The sequence below is a fragment of the Pyxicephalus adspersus genome, chromosome 5 (assembly GCF_032062135.1).
Source record: "Pyxicephalus adspersus chromosome 5, UCB_Pads_2.0, whole genome shotgun sequence".
Lineage (NCBI taxonomy): Eukaryota > Metazoa > Chordata > Amphibia > Anura > Pyxicephalidae > Pyxicephalus > Pyxicephalus adspersus.
The window spans coordinates 33,990,234-34,007,483 of NC_092862.1; the positions used below are offsets into that span (position 1 = coordinate 33,990,234).

Genomic DNA, 17,250 nt, shown 5'->3' on the forward strand with positions numbered 1-17,250 from the left:
CACTGTCGCCGCAATGGTACCGCCCCCTTTTCCAGAAGCATTCTATTGGTCAGTTTCACTTCTCTCGCCCCGCCCACGTGTCAGCGGCGCTCGCGTGTGCCCGGGGCCAGCACAGAGAATTCGGGGCAGAGGGGGAATCAGCCGTTGACAGCGTAGAGCCGCAGGCTTTCCGTGATCACCGAGCAGTAACTGGGGTGTGAAGCCCGGGAATGATGCTGGAGCTTTGCCAGGCACCTGCCGCCCTGTCCGGACTGTAGAGAGCTGCGTGTTACCCCAAAAGAGCTGAGGATGGCTGCCAGATCCCGCAGGTAAAGCTCCGGTACAAAGTACGTGTGTGGGTGTTATCAGGCCATGTGTCCCGGGAGGAGGACAAACCCTGGACCGGTGTGTGTGACAGCTTATGTCATTGCTCCGGAATGCCGGGCTTCCCTGCTGCCGGAGAACTACAAAGCCCAACACGCCGGCGGCCATGGAAATGACAGTTCATAACTGCCAACTGATCTCTATAGCAAGACCTGCATGACATTATTATTCCGAGAATATCACTGGCTGACCTGCTAATTCTAATGCCAGAGGGTCATCAGGGTGGGAGCTGAATGATGATAGTAATAAAAATAATAATAATGATGGGTGCATGGGATTGCAGTGTGCTAGGAGGTGTAGGGATCATTTACATGGGCACCAGGGATCTACATTGTGTGACTACAAATCCCAGCACAACACACACTTCATCACATCTGGAGCAGCCTGCATTTCTACATGCTGTGTGAAGGACATGATATATAATTATATAATATATATATATATATATATATATATATATATATATATATATATTAATATATAAGTGCAATTGTCTTTTCATTGAATCAATACTTTGATCATATCTATGTGTGAATCTTATGGCGAATCAAGTTATTTTCTCTAACTACAAATCTGCAGTCTTGGACTATAATGTTATTTTATTTTTTTATTGTGTGGGGAAATGTATTCGTTGCCATTCATTTTTCCATGTTTCTTTTGTTGGTGACATTATAAGGTTCATTATTAGGATACAAAAAGTTTGATAAATAACTTTTTTTTTTTTTTGCTGTGTAGATGGAGCCCTAGATCAGACAGGCAGCAATATAATATTTATAAAACATGCTATAATATGAGGATACATTGTTGCATTTATTTGGATGTCTTGTATAGGTTTGTAGTTGTGAGTTGTGTGTAGTTTTTTTTTCTTCTTCTTTTAAATATATATATATATATATATATATATATATATATATATATATATATATATATATATATATATATATAGTGTGTGTGTTTGTCCTGAAGATCTGTTACCCTTGCAACCATTAAGCCATCATCATCCTAATACTGATCTGATTTGCTATATATATATATTTCACCTTGAGATATATTTATTTATTTGAATCCTTCTATTTTTAAAGTAACAAAGAGTAACCTATATTATAACAGAAGTGCTAGGGAGTTCAGTCCATTGTCAGTGCAGTATAAGATAAATGATCACTCAAAACCCATTTTTTTTTCAAACTTGCCTACCCGTAGTCCTCTGTCTTTTGAAACCCTCACTATTTCCCACCACTACATATCTCCCCTCTTATTGTGTGTTACCCCCCCTCCTAGAGTGTAAGCTCCTTAGGTCAGGGTCCTCTCCTCCTGTGTCACTGTCTGTATTTGTCTGTTATTTACAACCCCTATTTTAATGTACAGCGCTGCATATTATGTTGGCACTATATAAATCCTGTTTATTAATATTATTAATATAATAATTAATGCAGGGCAGAGTTCTCCCTTTGCCTATATAGCCCCAGGCATTCAGAATTACAAATCTCCTACTTGTAGCATTGAGTCAGAATTCACTGTTTATTGGGTGATTTTTACTTGCTAATATCATTTCAAAGCTTTGCATTCATTTTCAAGTGCATATCACCTGTTGTTTCCATCTGTTATACTTCTTCTTAATATTGTTCAGCCATGGGTTAAACATTTTGGTAAAAACACATCAGACAGGTAGTTCAGTTTACTGGTTCGGTGCTCAGCAGTGGAAAGTGGTTTATAGGTTTTGTAAAAAAAAAAATTGTGGTTCAGATAGGAGTTATCTACTTTGCATATTATTGTCAGATGATAATTATGTTGGTGTGTTTACACACCGAGCATACACACTGCTATTAAATGTGGTTATATTTTATAATGTGTTTGTTTTTTATGTTTTGGGCAACAAATGAAATGTTTTTTGTTTTTTTTGGATCTAGTATTTTATAATTTCTTATGATTTTTTGAGTGCACATCAACATTTATTGCTTAGAAGAATGGCTACAAAATTGTGTGTGTTGCTCATTCCAGCACTTTTTGGTGGCTGATGAACAGTGGAAAGGACTAATTAGAATTGTATATTTATTATTCATTAGAGCAGTGTTTAACCAGGGTTCATTCAGAGGTGGCTAGGGGCTCTTTGTGCCTTTCAGGTCAGCTTGTGACACCAAAGATCTTTGTAAAATTATTAATAATAAACATTATTTGTATAGCTCCAACATATTATGAAGTGGTGCTGTACATTAAATAGCTGTCTGTAAGGATGGCATTCTTCCCACTGGCCAGCAATATAAGATGATTCTTCTCACTGACCACAACACTTTGAGTCAATATTATCTTACATTTTGTGTATTACTGATGACCAAACATTGACACATTTTTATTTTCTATGCATGTATATTGCTCAGAGGAAAAAAGTGCTATGAATGTCTAGTGTGACACATTATGAATAATCATATGTCCCCTTTGAACTGGTAGCATTACTTACCGTCAGTGGGAACATTGCTCACAGTGGTTCTATCACTTACAGACAGTGGTATCATTTCTTTTAATCAGAGTATATTTTTAACTGTGGTGTCTCCCAATAATATTTTATACATATATATATATATAATTTTTTTATTAAGTGAATAAAAACTTTTGAGCTTGCAGAACATGAGTAGAAGTTATTAATTCAATTACTTTCATTTGTTATTAATGATTGTATTTAGTTTGGCTTATGGTAAAGACGATGATCTTGTACTGATAGCAGAAGACTGTTCTGGCAGGATCACTAGCTGGACTTCTAGCTGAGATTATGTGACCAGTGACTGTACTTTGCACAGGGATTGCAAGACTTTTGATGCCTTTTCCTGAACACAGGCGACTGACCAGGCATGTTAAAATCTGATTGTAAAATATCCTTTAGCTGGATAATCCAATCATTTAGGTCGGGCCCTCACACTACGTGGTCATGGTAAATCTAAAGGAGATTGTTATGTATGTGGCCAGTTTTAGAATGACTTGCTTGATTACACTGCATAATATCAGTTTTATTTATTGTTGTGGTTGACAGTGCTGCAAAAATCAACCAGATTTGGATTTACAGTTACCAAATGAAATAAATGGTTCCTGGGTGCTATTGGTTATTGCATTTGGGATAAATGTTGGAATATTTTGCAGCCTTATTGAACAAATCTTTAAGTGCTTCTACCAAGAATTTGGGGAACTTCCCTTGCAGGCTTTTTATGTTATTCCATACTGCAGAAACTGTAGTGTAATGTAACACAACCACCTAATAATTCATGGAGTCTTTAAAAGGTGTGTATATTGTTGCTATTGCGACTGCTGGTATATACTGACCAGTATAATGTACCAATCTATAATTTAACTGAATAGAAGCCAAATATTGATGCCGATTAGAATGCATAGATGCAGCACATGTAACATAATGCTTTGCAGTGCCATTAATTTACATACCTTGTAGTGGACCCAAGACATGGTATTGTGCATATCAGGCACTGTGGTGTGCTGTTTTGAAAAAAAAAAACATGTATGTTATATTTTCATTGCATTTAAGTGAATAGACTGTGTAAGCACAATGTTGGAATGCATGGTGCATAGATGTTACTAGGTCATTTATATCAGCTTGAGCTATTGTGTTCTCTAAACAGACTGTTTATTCATGAAGCAAAAGAAGTGCTAGTCAAATGTGAAACAAATAGCTCCAATTGCTGACTCAAATAGAAAATTGCCAAATTTTTAATGCAATATTATTAATATACAGTTTTTATATAGCGTCAACATATTACACAGTGCTGTACAAAGTCCATCGTCATGTCACTAACTGTCCTTCAAATGGGCTCACAATCCAATGTCCCTACCATATGTCATATGACATATGTCAGTATTAAAGGTCAATTTTGGGGGAAGCCAATTACCTAACTGCATGTTTTTGGAATGTGGAAACGGAAGTACCTGGCTGAAACCCACATAAACACGGGAAGAACCAGCAAACTCCATGCAGATAGTGTCCTGGCCGAGATATGCGAACCTGGCACCTAGCGCTGCAAAGGCCAGAGTTCTGACCACTGAGCAATATGTTTTTCTGGCTTAAAACTGGAGGCACATGAAAACAAGGGGATATTTTTATTAGTAATGATAACATTATTTTATTAGTTTATAAACTGCATGCAAGTAAAGCATTGTCCCAAGTTTCTAGAGTTCTCTGTTCCTTGGTACATTACAAGCACAAACACTATGGAACCAATCTGGGTTGTTTTCTAAAGAGGCCCTGTCACCACTCCATCAGTGATTGTTAAAGAATTTTTTACCACAGATCTCCACAAATAAATGGCACCACTTTACACACTTTCTTACAGTGAACAATGGATTTTGGTATTTTTGCTATCTATCAGCATGTATCTATAATGTTTAGGTAATTTCATGTAGGGAGGAAATGCTAGAGTAATATAAGTTCAGTGATCACTGAGCAGTCAGGACCTAGGTTTTGCTTGTATGGCAGAATATCATGTAAAGGTTGGGAAGGAATGCAGCCATTACATATGGTGTCATCAATCTCCTAGGTTAGGATTATTCTAAATATATAAAGATTTTACATGTCCCACCTACCACACCATCCTGCAGCAGGTGAACTGAGGTCCCATACTAACTAGGAGGAAGGAATTCTTCATGTTGTTGTATAAATGGCTTATTAGTGAGGGTTGTTTGGAAAGTCCTTTTAGGCATACAGTGCTGTAGTCATTACACGTTTTCTGCTTATTCCTCTCAGACATGAGAACCGGTGCTTTTCTGTATTGCATAGACTGTTTGAAATTGTAGCTAATCATTCATGAAGGTCTGAGAAGTTTTGTTCAGTAATTTCTTTCCTGCTCCTGGCATCTCTGCAGCACTGGCTGCCCAGTCATTGGATTCACAGCAAAGGAATGCACTCTGGAAAATGTGACTCTTTATTAGACAAACCCTTGGAGTGCCAGAGCTGCTTGTATTGCATAACAGAGGAGGTATTAACAGTTTCCATGCAGGGAGCCTCTGAGCGGGACTGCAGATTGGTTTCCATACCCCAAAATGTAGATATAGCATTTCTGTGAATATTGTGACCAAGGATCTCATTAATTTATGGATCGGCTATAAGAAAAAGTTATTTCTGAATTTAGAATGGGATTTGTCGGAGAAACATGGGACTTGGCATTTTTATATAACTTTTTTAGTTTTGCATCTACAACTGGCCCAAATCAAATTGATATTCAGTGATGTAATAAGGATTGTGAGAGTGTCTTTGTATCTAATAATAAAGTTGTGCAATGCAGGCAACATTCTGCAATAGTACATCCAAGCCATTTCCACCAGGTTATCCAGGGGGGTCTCTATATGTTTGAAAGGGATTAGAGATCTATATTTAGGGTCTTCATTCAAAGTAGGAGAAACGCTATTTAATTTTCACGTTTTATTTTAATTTAAATTTTTTTTTATTATATATAACTTTTTTTATATCATTTTTCATATCCAGCAGGAGCTATTTGTTTTTACCTGTTTACTGGTTTTTTGCTTTTTTACATAAAACTTTTTTTCTGCTATTTTATCACTCAAGGTTGAAAAAACGAGTTTTGGTTTGCTTTCTATACCGAAAGTTTTCCAATTTCCTCTTTAGATATCAGACCCTCAGCATAGTTAATATATCATCCATGTATCTGCATTTCAGATGTAATGTTTTGGAAAATCACACCCTAAACCCAACTTGTCCAAGACTTGGGCGCTACACAGTTACAGTCTTCCGAGATGTTTGAATGTTGTATCACTTGGCATTATTTGGCCTCTCTGGTCTGGACTACTGTAACCTCCTCCTCCCTGGTATTCCACTAACCCGACTCTCTCCTCTACAATCCATTCTTAATGTTGCAGACAGCTCATTCATCTTACCCACCGCTGTTTAATAATAATAATAATAATAATAATAATAATAATGTGAATACATAACCTAAAGGATCAATATAGCATAAGCTATTGAATTGTATTACCTGTATGGGGTTTATGTTTCGCTGTACATGCAGGCCAAGCTGTCCAGACAGGGAGATTGGTGCAAACTACTTTACTTCCGGGGTGCTTACAGTTTTTATATGGTTTAAACATTTAAACCATGTTCATTAAACTCTTTAAAATGCAGGCATGGCATTGGGTTCACATTTTTAGTGACTTAAAGCCACACTAACCTACATGTTCATCTAAGACTACCCAGTTCACAAGCTGACAGCACTGAAATTATTTTACTGGAGAGAGAAATGTTGTCAATCTATCACAAGAAGAGGAAACATCAGAGAATTACTGACCAAATCAACAAAAACAAAAGCTCTACACTGGTTAATGTAAATTCCATTGACAGACTGCACAAAACATTGTAGAACAAGCACTGCACACGTTAATGCAATAATGTAATGCTTATTTTCTCACTTCCCTTAGTGAGGATGAAGATGATGACCTTTGCGCTGACCTTTGTGTTGACCATGAGTGCGATGTTTCAAAACACAAGGGGCAAAAGAAAATCTGGAATAGAGTGAAATGGGCCAAGGATGAGGTATTGCTTGTTTATATTGCTGTTCCTTTTAATACTATAATTACTGGCTTTAATCTAATTCATGTTTTAACAGGATGACAAATTAAAGCAACTAGTTGAAGTGCATGGGACTGATAACTGGGATTTGATCGCACGCCATTTCTTGGTAAGTCTGATGAGAACTATGAGAAATGAAAGGTGTGGGCTGGGAGCAGCTATAATAAGCTGGCATGTAAACAATATTTTAAAAGGAACATTTGCCTTCCCAAGAATTGGCTCTTTTTAGATCAACCTGAGCCAACAGTCATACGAGTACTATCTGCATGGATAGATCACATAACTGCAATGTTATTGTACAAAAATGTTAATTTTATTTGGCATTAATGATGCTTAATTTATCCATTTCCCAGGCCCCATGTGCACACATGTTCATTGATTTCCAGCATATTATCAATCTACTCATCATCACATAGCCAATCAAGCAAACATTGGGAACTTTTAGTATTGGTAAAAATAGTTTCTGTGTATTGCCTAGTTATGAAGTATATGTTCTTTTTGTAATGTAAATGTAATGTTTTGTTTTTATCGTCCTTCATGTGTCCTATAATCGCTCCCACTCATTTTTAGGTTATTTGTAAAATGCTAATTTATGCAATCTCCTCTTAGGAAGGGGTGCTGCTAAAAAATATATAACAGTTGAAGTGTGTGTCCGTGTGTGTGCTGCAATTAGGCAATGCTGCCTGGAGCCTGCATCAATTTATAATGGCATAATAAAGTGGTAACATCACACTGATGAGGTCAACCCTCTGCCCTCCTCAGGGTCCCATGATTAGACTGAGGTCTTTGTAAAGCTACAGAGCAATAGCTGGTTCAGAGTCTTTAACTTTCCTTCTAACAGTATCAGTGCTACTGTGCAAGTAACAAAACCAGGTCATATTAGGACTTTAAGGTTCTGAGACTAATTCTTTATAAAAAATAGAAATTAAAAATAGAAAAAAGGCTGTATGAGAGTTTGTATAAGTAATTATATATGCCAGACTTCTTCTTCAACTTTAGCACACTTTAACATGTACTTACTAGTGTTCTTACATGCTAGAATATATTAGGTAACTACCCGTGAACTGCTTAAATTACATACTGCCCTGGAGACTAGGGTATCATGTACTTGGCAAAGCCTCTCTATTATCTTTTGCGCTAATGATTCAATGAATAATAATTTCACTTCAGAGTTTGGCTCTCATCAAACACTTGGGACAACTTGTAAAACAGGTTTGTGGAATAAACAATTAAACTGAAATGCTTGGAAAGTTGTTACACGGTGTACCATGGAAGGCTGGAAAAAAGCCAAACAATCACTATTGCACATTTTGTCATCTACTTTGAAATCATGTGTATGTTTTTTTTTTTTTTAATAATGTTGCTGCAGTAGTTTTTGTCCAGGTTCCCCCAAATCTTAGGGGGTTCAAGCTAGAAATCCCATAAATTGTGGTAAAGCATCAATGAGCTGCTAAATGTTTAGTCAACATGCCAATAATCGAGAGTGATCATCAGTATCATGTTTATCTTTGGGCATTAATTTTTTAATGTAATCTTTTGTTTTAGAACCGGTCAGATATTCAGTGTCAGCATCGATGGCAGAAAGTTTTAAATCCTGAACTAATAAAAGGCCCATGGACCAAGGAAGAAGACCAAAGGGTAAATGATTTTACTTTATCCATTTTATTATTTAAAGTGTTCAGCTTTGTCTAAAAAAGATAAGTAAATGTGGAAATGACCTAACCAAACTCCCCAAACATTTTAGCCAGTTTGGTGTGGTATACAACTACACCTCTCTAAAATGTCCACAAGTTGTCATCACTCACCAAAATTCACCAAAACAATACCATACTAAATCATAACATGACATGTAAAAACACATTGTCCAGAAAAAAGTAACATAGTTGATGTATTTCATGAAGCACTTTTCGAAGTCTATGGTCATATCACTAACCTGTACATCAAAGGAGCTTACAATCTAATATCCCTACCATAGTTCTATGTCATTAACACACTCTAACTGCAGATTTTTGGGATGTAGGAGGAAACGCATGCAAACACGGGGTGAACATACAACTCTTTGCAGCTGGTGTACTGGCTAAGATTCAATCCTATGACCTAACTTCAAAGGCAAGAGTGCTAACCATTAAGCTGCCCATGAGCTAACCTTAACGAATATCACTTTGGCTTTAGATACAACTTAACTGGTTACATATGTTAAATATTGGTATCCACAGTTGCCTCCTAATATTTTTAAAAAAGCTCTGGGTGCTCCAACACCTAAATAGCAATCTATTATACAAAGTCTGGTTGGTGAAGTCAAACTCTAGCTTTATCGTCTGCTTAACATCACTGTCACTAAGCAAGGCTGCTATTTGCTGATTGACCAAAGAGATGTAGGAATTGGTTGCCTTCTTTTGCCATCACCAGGAAGAGTACAACTGAGCAAATCTGTGCTCCTCAGGGCCTTCAGAAGTTTTGGATGTTTAATGATAAAGATATTTAAAAACATGTAACTGTTTTTTTATATGTTACTAATTTTATAGAATATATTTTATTGATATACTAATTGAAAAAAAAAAAAAAACAACTTGGCGATCCCATTCTTTCCCATGTTGGAGCCACTAATAAACCTGTCTTTTTTTTTTTGTAATTGTTTTCTGACACTAAAATTGGCTTCACTGGATGTATTTATTTGTTTATAGGTAATTGAACTAGTTCACAAATATGGACCGAAAAAATGGTCTCTCATTGCTAAGCATTTAAAAGGGAGAATTGGAAAACAGTGTAGAGAACGGTGGCACAATCACCTAAATCCTGAGGTGAAGAAGTCTTCTTGGACAGAAGAGGAGGATCGTGTCATTTATGAGGCTCATAAAAGGCTTGGAAACCGATGGGCTGAAATTGCCAAGTTACTTCCAGGGAGGTAAGGCAGCTCTATCTGTTATAAATATGGGATATTGGACGTTTGGCAATATTGTGCTGATCCACACAAAAAATGTCATAAAGGAAGGAGAAGAAGACCTCATGCTTGGTACTTTAAATGGCACCCCAACCCACAAAAAAGAAAACCCCTGTGATGCAGTGCACAACAGCACATTATAGTTAGGTGCCCTGTTAGCAAATATAATGCTCGTACTTGGGCAGTCTATTCAGATGAATGGGCTACTTTATTACAACACACCTTTTACATGTGACATAACACATGGTACCAGAAAGGTGCGGCTGGGGCCTTTTATTTGAAAGCATAATATATATACCTAAGCATAATATTTAAGGCAAGTTCTGTTACCTGTATTGGCTTCCTATACTCATTACTGTCAGATTAGGTTGTGGGTGTTGAGTGTTTGGTGCAGCTGTGCAGCTAAAGAACAATAGAACCTCATCACTGAAAGTAATACAACCACATCACTGAAAGTTATACAAAACTCAGTTTTGTGGTTTCTCGTCTGAGTATTTTTTTTCAGCACACATTTGAAAATTGTATTGTACTTATGTTCTGAAGGTTTTCAGAAGTAAGGAGTTGACATTTCCTCTATGCATGTCAATTGGTAACTTTTTTTGTTGTAGGACTGATAACTCCATAAAGAATCATTGGAATTCCACCATGAAGAGGAAAGTGGAACAGGAGGGATATTTGCAACAGTCAAAAGAGTCTGATCGTAGCTCTAAAGCAAATTATCAATCCAGTGCACCATTTCTTCATGTACAGATACAGAACCAGTACTTTGTGCCAGGGCAGTCTGAGGTATATGTCTTCACTTTGTTCAATATATTCTATGTCATGTTCTTATGGTGTTGCAACTTTAGGATCAAGATTGCCCTTTATGTATTTGCTTTTTCTTTTTCCCCCCTTGATTATTTGCTTGACCTATTTGGCTCTTCCTCCATATGGCATGCTGCTCTATTACTTTTCAGGCATCTATCACTGTCATTGTAAAGAAACCCTCCCTTTGTTTAACTCTAGGTTCTTTTCTCCTTTGTCCCTTATCAGCTGCCAGCAGCTTTTCTGATCTGCTTTCATTGTCACAATCCCTTATCTCCTTTATCTTATGTAAAAAAAATGTAGATGCATATTCAATGTAGAAATTCATTTTTTTTTTTATTTGTGCTTTCATATTTTGTGTCAATTTGTAAAGATTATTTTTTTATTCTTAGTTTTTAGTGACAAAAATAGAGCATAGGGTAAATACGATCATAAAGCTTTGTTAATCCTCTGGGATCATTTATAGTTCAAAGGTTTTGAAACTTTTATTATACCCTGATTAATTATTTCTCTCAGATTAAGGAAGGTTTCATTTTTTATTTTTGATGTAAATCACCACTTTTCTTGGGGTTATTTTAGGTAGTGGCACTTCCTGATCACTTTCCTCAGACGTGATAATATTGCTGTAGAAGGAATCTCAGGGTAATGCTTATACATCCTTTATGTAACAATAAGGCATAATGTTACACTTATTGGGAAATCTGGATCTTTACCCCCATCCAGCAGTACCAGACTGCAATAGGAGTCTATCCTTCTACACCTTCCCAGTGCTTTTTTGGCTGATGTCAGGATTTATACTCTTTAAATTATTTATATAACTAAAAACTGTTGTAAAAAAAACTAGTGTATCCCTTTGTTGTTGTTTACCTTTAGCTTACTTACATATTCTAAAGTAATTTTTAATGCTTTAATAGCCAGCAGAACGTCCTCTATGCCCTTATCTGGTTTTTAGTTTCATGTTTTTACTGCACTTTCTATGGGGCTCTCCTATACTCTGCTGAGCTGTGCAAACCATGGTTTGCGTTTTATGACCCAAAATGTAGGGAAATGGCGTGGAGCCCTACAGAGATCATCCCACCCATGAGAGAAGAACCAGTCATGTGACTTTGTCAGATCACATGTCTCCTAATTTTTTTTCTTTTCCTTTTTTTACAACCTTTATTTTATTGTTCATTTTTTTTTTTATTCGAGTTTAAGGTTTGTGTCATTTGTTTTTAAGAACATCTTTTTACTTTACTGGTATTTCATTTAGTTCATAACTTTTTAAATTGTTGAAAATATTTAATGTACCATTAGCTGATTTGCTATATTTCCATAGAGTCCTCCTCTTTGATTCTCTTGATCTGACACAGCTGAGCGCTTCTACCATTCCAAATGTCTAATCTTTTGTTCTCTTTGGCATGACCTTCCCGGTTTTTATTCACGCTCCAACTGCTCTTTGTGTCTTTTTTGTGTCTTTTCCTTTCACAGTATGTCAACATTCTGCCCTAAGCTTCTTATGACTTCTTATCTGTGTATCTAATTATACCGTAATATGCCAATAAAAACAGGGTTTTATGGCTTGTAAAAGTGGCATTGAACTGTAGAGTAGGAATAGAGATTTGTGTGCCCTGGCTTGAATTTTTAGCTAATGTTATAGGGTAATCAGCGTTAAATATGATGGCTTTACAGGTTTACAAGTCATTTCAAGACTGCACATTTTAAATAAAAATGTGTTTTAATCTACCCACATTTGTATTTATTTAATTGTTTTAGTTAATAAATATCTGTAAAATTGATTACATTCATTTTAAAGCAAGTCCCTTGTTTTGGCTTGTATGCAGCTTTCACGGACTGGCAGACTGTACTTTACAGGTGGTATGATCATTCCACCTGAAACAAATGTTTGTCATTAAAGAATATGTATATTTTAACCTTCTAGCAACTACTGTGATCTCTCTGGGAATCTATGGTAGGATCTCTGTAAGTTTCTGAGCCTGTATTATTAGGGGTTCCCTCGTAAGATATTGGAGCATGCAAAGATGGGGGTTAAATGTCCAGATTTCCCAATAAGTGCAAAAGTTTGCCTTTTTGTTACATCCAGGATGTGTAAGCAGGTTAACATCACCCTCAGGGTTATCCTAAAGCAATAATATAACTTCTGGGCAAACTGATCACAAAGTACTACTACCTAAAATAACTGATCTATTGGAATCAACCAGACTTTTTATTGTAAAAGTTGTAAGTGTCCTCACACTCACTAGTATCAATAAATATATAAAATTAGGTACTGCAACACCCTTGTAATAGCCATGTCAGGTGTGTAAATGTTTGAATGTGAGTGCAGAGATAAAGTGGTGATGCCTTGAAACTGAAATATCATTCCGATTAAGTGGTCTGATCTTTTAAATGCAGCAGTTGTTGAAATAAATATGAATGCTTTGCTTCTGATCAAGCTAGTTGCCAGTCATTCTAGTCCAATGCAAAAAGTATTGAAGCCATTGAATTAGTATGACAGTCAAGTTACTAGCATTTTTAAAAGTTGTCCAGTGGCAGCACAGACATTTTTATCAGCACGGGTTTTCTTTATTAGCTTGTCTTGGCACTGGTCTGGAGGGGAAGAGTTTCAATGAAACTTGGGAATCAATTTTAAAACTATTAGAAACACTTGGTGCCTACATTTTAGCACTATTGTTACCATCCCTTACGTTCCTGTCCAATACCCTCACTATCTGTAATATGCTGGTATATAAATTCAAGCCTTGCATTTATTTTGTTGGGTTGATATATAAAATAGGAATAGCAACATGTTTTTTTTAAATTGCCCATTATTATTATTATTATTATTATTAAACAGGATTTATATAGCGCCAACATCTTACGCAGCGCTGTACATTAAATATGCCCATTCACTTCAAACTTTCACATTTTAAAGACCCAACTTTTTTCTGGGTGTTTAGTTACATATAACCTTTGCAGGGATTGTGAACAATATCCTGTTGTACATATATTTTAGAAAAGCAGTTATTCCCTATGAAATGACTGACGTTATGTAAATAGTCTGTTCTTTACCTTCAGGTTCCAGGATATCACTATATGTCTGCTGATGACAGCTGCATAGATAATATTCAGAATTCTTTTGCCTTCATTCAGGTAAGATTCATGACACATAATAGTTAAAATACACGTCGGCATTTAAGAAAAAAAAAAAAAAAAAAAAGACTGTTATAGAAGATATATAATGCAGCATGGAAAATTTTCTAGATATTTATTAAGTCTCCTATTATTAATGCAAAGTAAGTGCTGAGATGTACAAATACTTATATACACCATTCACTGTGATTATTAAAGCTGAACTAAACCCAAAATCAAACCAGGTAAATACTTCAGGTAATCATGTTCATTTGTGTCTTTAAATCTGAACTGTACAAATTCAAGAACCTATTGTGTAGCCATACTTGGCTGTGTACTTATTCCTACAGCCAGGACCTCTGTGCCTTTTGGTTTTGTGTTAACAGATGAGGTCCCACAATTACTCATCACCTACTTCCTGTGACTACAAGTCACTAGCAACTGTTCTTCCATTTTAGATGTCATTGGGTCATACCTGATGATTCTCCTACCTCCAGAATTCATAGATGAGTGGAAATTGGATAAGTGCATTGTTTTTCCGATAAAACTACTACAATTAGAATTTTCCTTTTTCAGTTTTGGGTTTAGTTGTGAAATTGTGCCCTTCCTTCACCATGTATGAAATAAAGTCAGGTATACCTTTATATGATGTGTATTTGCTCGGAGCCTTTTGGAATTCTCCTGTTTGTGCCATAGAACTTCTTTGTTAAGTGGACCTTTTAATGTTTAGAGGGATCCACTCTCTTTATAAATAGGGGACATTTTTCCTTGCTGTTTTTTTCTGTTTTATTTGTATCTGTCTAGATATGGGGAATTGTTCCACACTCTATAAGAAAACATATTGGTATGACAGGCCCAAGCTGATTCTTTTTACATATAGTATACAGTAAACCTGTCACAGCTGGCCAATTTGATAGGAGCATATGGTATTGTATTGTAGATCATAACTGGCTCTTTGTACTTGCTGTACAATTTGCATTGGAACATATCACCTATCTAATACCTGTTGTAACCCAATCACTTTCATTTTGGGGGGCTTTCCTAAACTACTACGACTGTGTGATATCTCTTCTATCTGTCTTCTTGACCTGTTCTTCTGTCTCTTCTCCGGTTCTCTTCCATGCCTATCTCAGCAGCCCTTTGTTGATGACGATGATCCCGATAAAGAAAAAAGGATAAAGGAGCTTGAATTGCTGCTTATGTCAGCTGAGCATGAAGTCAGAAGAAAAAGATTGTCATCTGTAAGATTGTGGTGTTTTCTTCTCTGATTTTTCTCTTACATGCATGCTGCTTTTTCCCCTTATTTTAAGGCTTTTTTTTTCTTTCTGGTGGTATTGGTGGCAGGGCTAAGCCAGTGACAGAGGATAGTATGGGAAAGAGACAGCTGTAACTCTGCATATGTCTTTTCATGCGGTACAGAATGCTGTTTGTTAAACAAAAAGGCAGATTGTAAATTCTTTAGACATTATGGATAAGAAACACTCATCATTTTTCGAACTCAAGCAGTTAGTGAGCTCTCATTGTAAAGGTTAAAACAAATCGTAACCCAAAGACATAAATGTAATGTATTGCAGCTCACCAAACCGATATATAGATACTTTCAGTGGTATTTTTTAAGTAGAACTAAACTCCACAAGAACACACTAAAATGTATATAAAACTTTTAAAAAATGCACACTATTACTAACGTACTCTTCTAATATAGTCCAGCGACATCTTGAATTCCTTAAGTCTTCTTACCTCCTCTTTTTTCTTGTGGCATTGTCTTTAATACTGCCATTCTCTTCTGTCCCGTTCTTCAACGCACAGATTGTCCTAAAAACCTTCTTGGACAGATGCCCCTGACAACCATTTGCTAATGAAGGCGTTCCTATTGGATTATAGTTGTCGGGGATGGGAATTCTCCCCGATGTGAATGATGGGTGCTGATATATATAAAACCTTTCCGGGCATGACCCAATTCTCTTTTCTAAAACACTGGCACAGATGAGAAAGGGAGAATGGGTCAGGTGACTCCTAAACTTTGCTCAAGAATATAGTTTATTTGAAGTTTAGTTTTTCCTTCTAGAATCTATCCTATCTAGGATAGAAATAAAACCTTTTTTCCAAAATTGCTCAAATAATTCCACTTTTAAGCCCTGAAATGGCTGGTGTCCTAGCTTATCACATGTGCAGCACCATGTCATCAGCCGACCTATATAGAGTCCAAAGCTAGGTACAAAATTGCAATAATTATCGTTAGAAAACAAACGACTAACGATTATGCATGATTACTTTGAACGATTGTATTGTGCACAATTCTGTACATGTTGTAACAATACGATTGTTCAAATATAATCCACCAATAGTCTACACACGCTAGATACGATCATTTAAATTATGCAGGAAATGACATGTAAAGGAGAAAGTGTACTGCAGAACCATCCAAAATCACTGAACGACCGTACACACAGTAGATGGTGAACAATTGTTGCTCAATCAGATCCGCCGGGATGGTCATTTGTTTCCAGTCACAATCTCCTTTCTTCGGCATTGTTGGTCAGGCGTTGTGGTTGTGCACTTTTTTTGTTAATGATTATCGGACGATCGGTCGTTAGTCCTTTCCAACAATAACTATTGCAAGTGTGTACGCAGCTTAAGATTGGCTCTGAAATGGGGGAGGGTTTAGTTCCACTTTACTGGAGCAATATGGCGCACGTAAGAAATGTTTACTCTTAGAATTTACATACACTTGTATATGTATGGCTGCATGTCTGAATGTAGATGATATGCAGCAGTTATCATTGGTATTCATACTGTTTGCCTTAGATCAACAGTGTAAAAGAAGGTTTTCATTGGTGATAGATGTACTTTTAGTGTGTTTACATCTGCAACGCAAGTTACATTTATATTTTTTAAATGGTAATGCATAATAATGATATTGTAGTTATATATCATACCTGCAGTCAGTGGCAGTTTGCATTGCTTATTAGTGGCTTGCTTTCCTATTGCATTGCCTGTTATATGCACGGAATAGTTTAATTCCCTTTTTTGTTTCTTAATTCTTGGTTTGGTGCCTAATTACTTGCTTCACTGTTAAAAAAAAAAAATGCAGCCTGCGGTGTAAAATATGTATATTTTGAATGCATCTTAAAGAAATATTTATTCCAGGTGCAAAGATTTTGCTTTAGGTTCTAGAAGATTTTAGCTTGGTCAGCAGTATTTATTTATTTTTTTTGTAATGTAAAATTTCTTTTTATGAGGCAGTGGGAGGTCAACCAAAATTGCACATATTTTTTTCATGTGTTGCATATAGGTAGACGTGCCTGAGCAATGCTATACAGGTATTTTGTTTTGCGTCCCTTCTGAATGAAACTTGTATCTTCTAGTGCAGTACTTAATGGCTCAGTCCACCCTTAACTGTTTCAGTGTTCTGTAAATTACTTATTTTATTTTTTATATACCAAAGAATGAAACA

The 17,250-nt window shown here is 36.2% G+C and overlaps 1 protein-coding gene across 4 annotated transcripts in view; it reads left to right on the forward strand.

Moving 5' to 3' along the window:
• MYBL1 (MYB proto-oncogene like 1) overlaps positions 1–17,250 on the forward strand; it is a 30,614-nt gene continuing 13,364 nt past the window's right edge. Inside the window, exons 1-8 of one of the 4 annotated variants that reach the window (XM_072411102.1) lie at positions 1–308; positions 6,787–6,901; positions 6,975–7,046; positions 8,483–8,575; positions 9,622–9,842; positions 10,487–10,664; positions 13,740–13,814; positions 14,927–15,034. In XM_072411102.1, coding sequence (XP_072267203.1) covers positions 289–308; positions 6,787–6,901; positions 6,975–7,046; positions 8,483–8,575; positions 9,622–9,842; positions 10,487–10,664; positions 13,740–13,814; positions 14,927–15,034 — 882 coding nt within the window. In that variant the 5' untranslated portion in view covers positions 1–288. The remainder of the gene's footprint in view (positions 309–6,786; positions 6,902–6,974; positions 7,047–8,482; positions 8,576–9,621; positions 9,843–10,486; positions 10,665–13,739; positions 13,815–14,926; positions 15,035–17,250) is intronic. The other 3 variants (XM_072411101.1, XM_072411100.1, XM_072411103.1) reach the window with 3 other exon arrangements.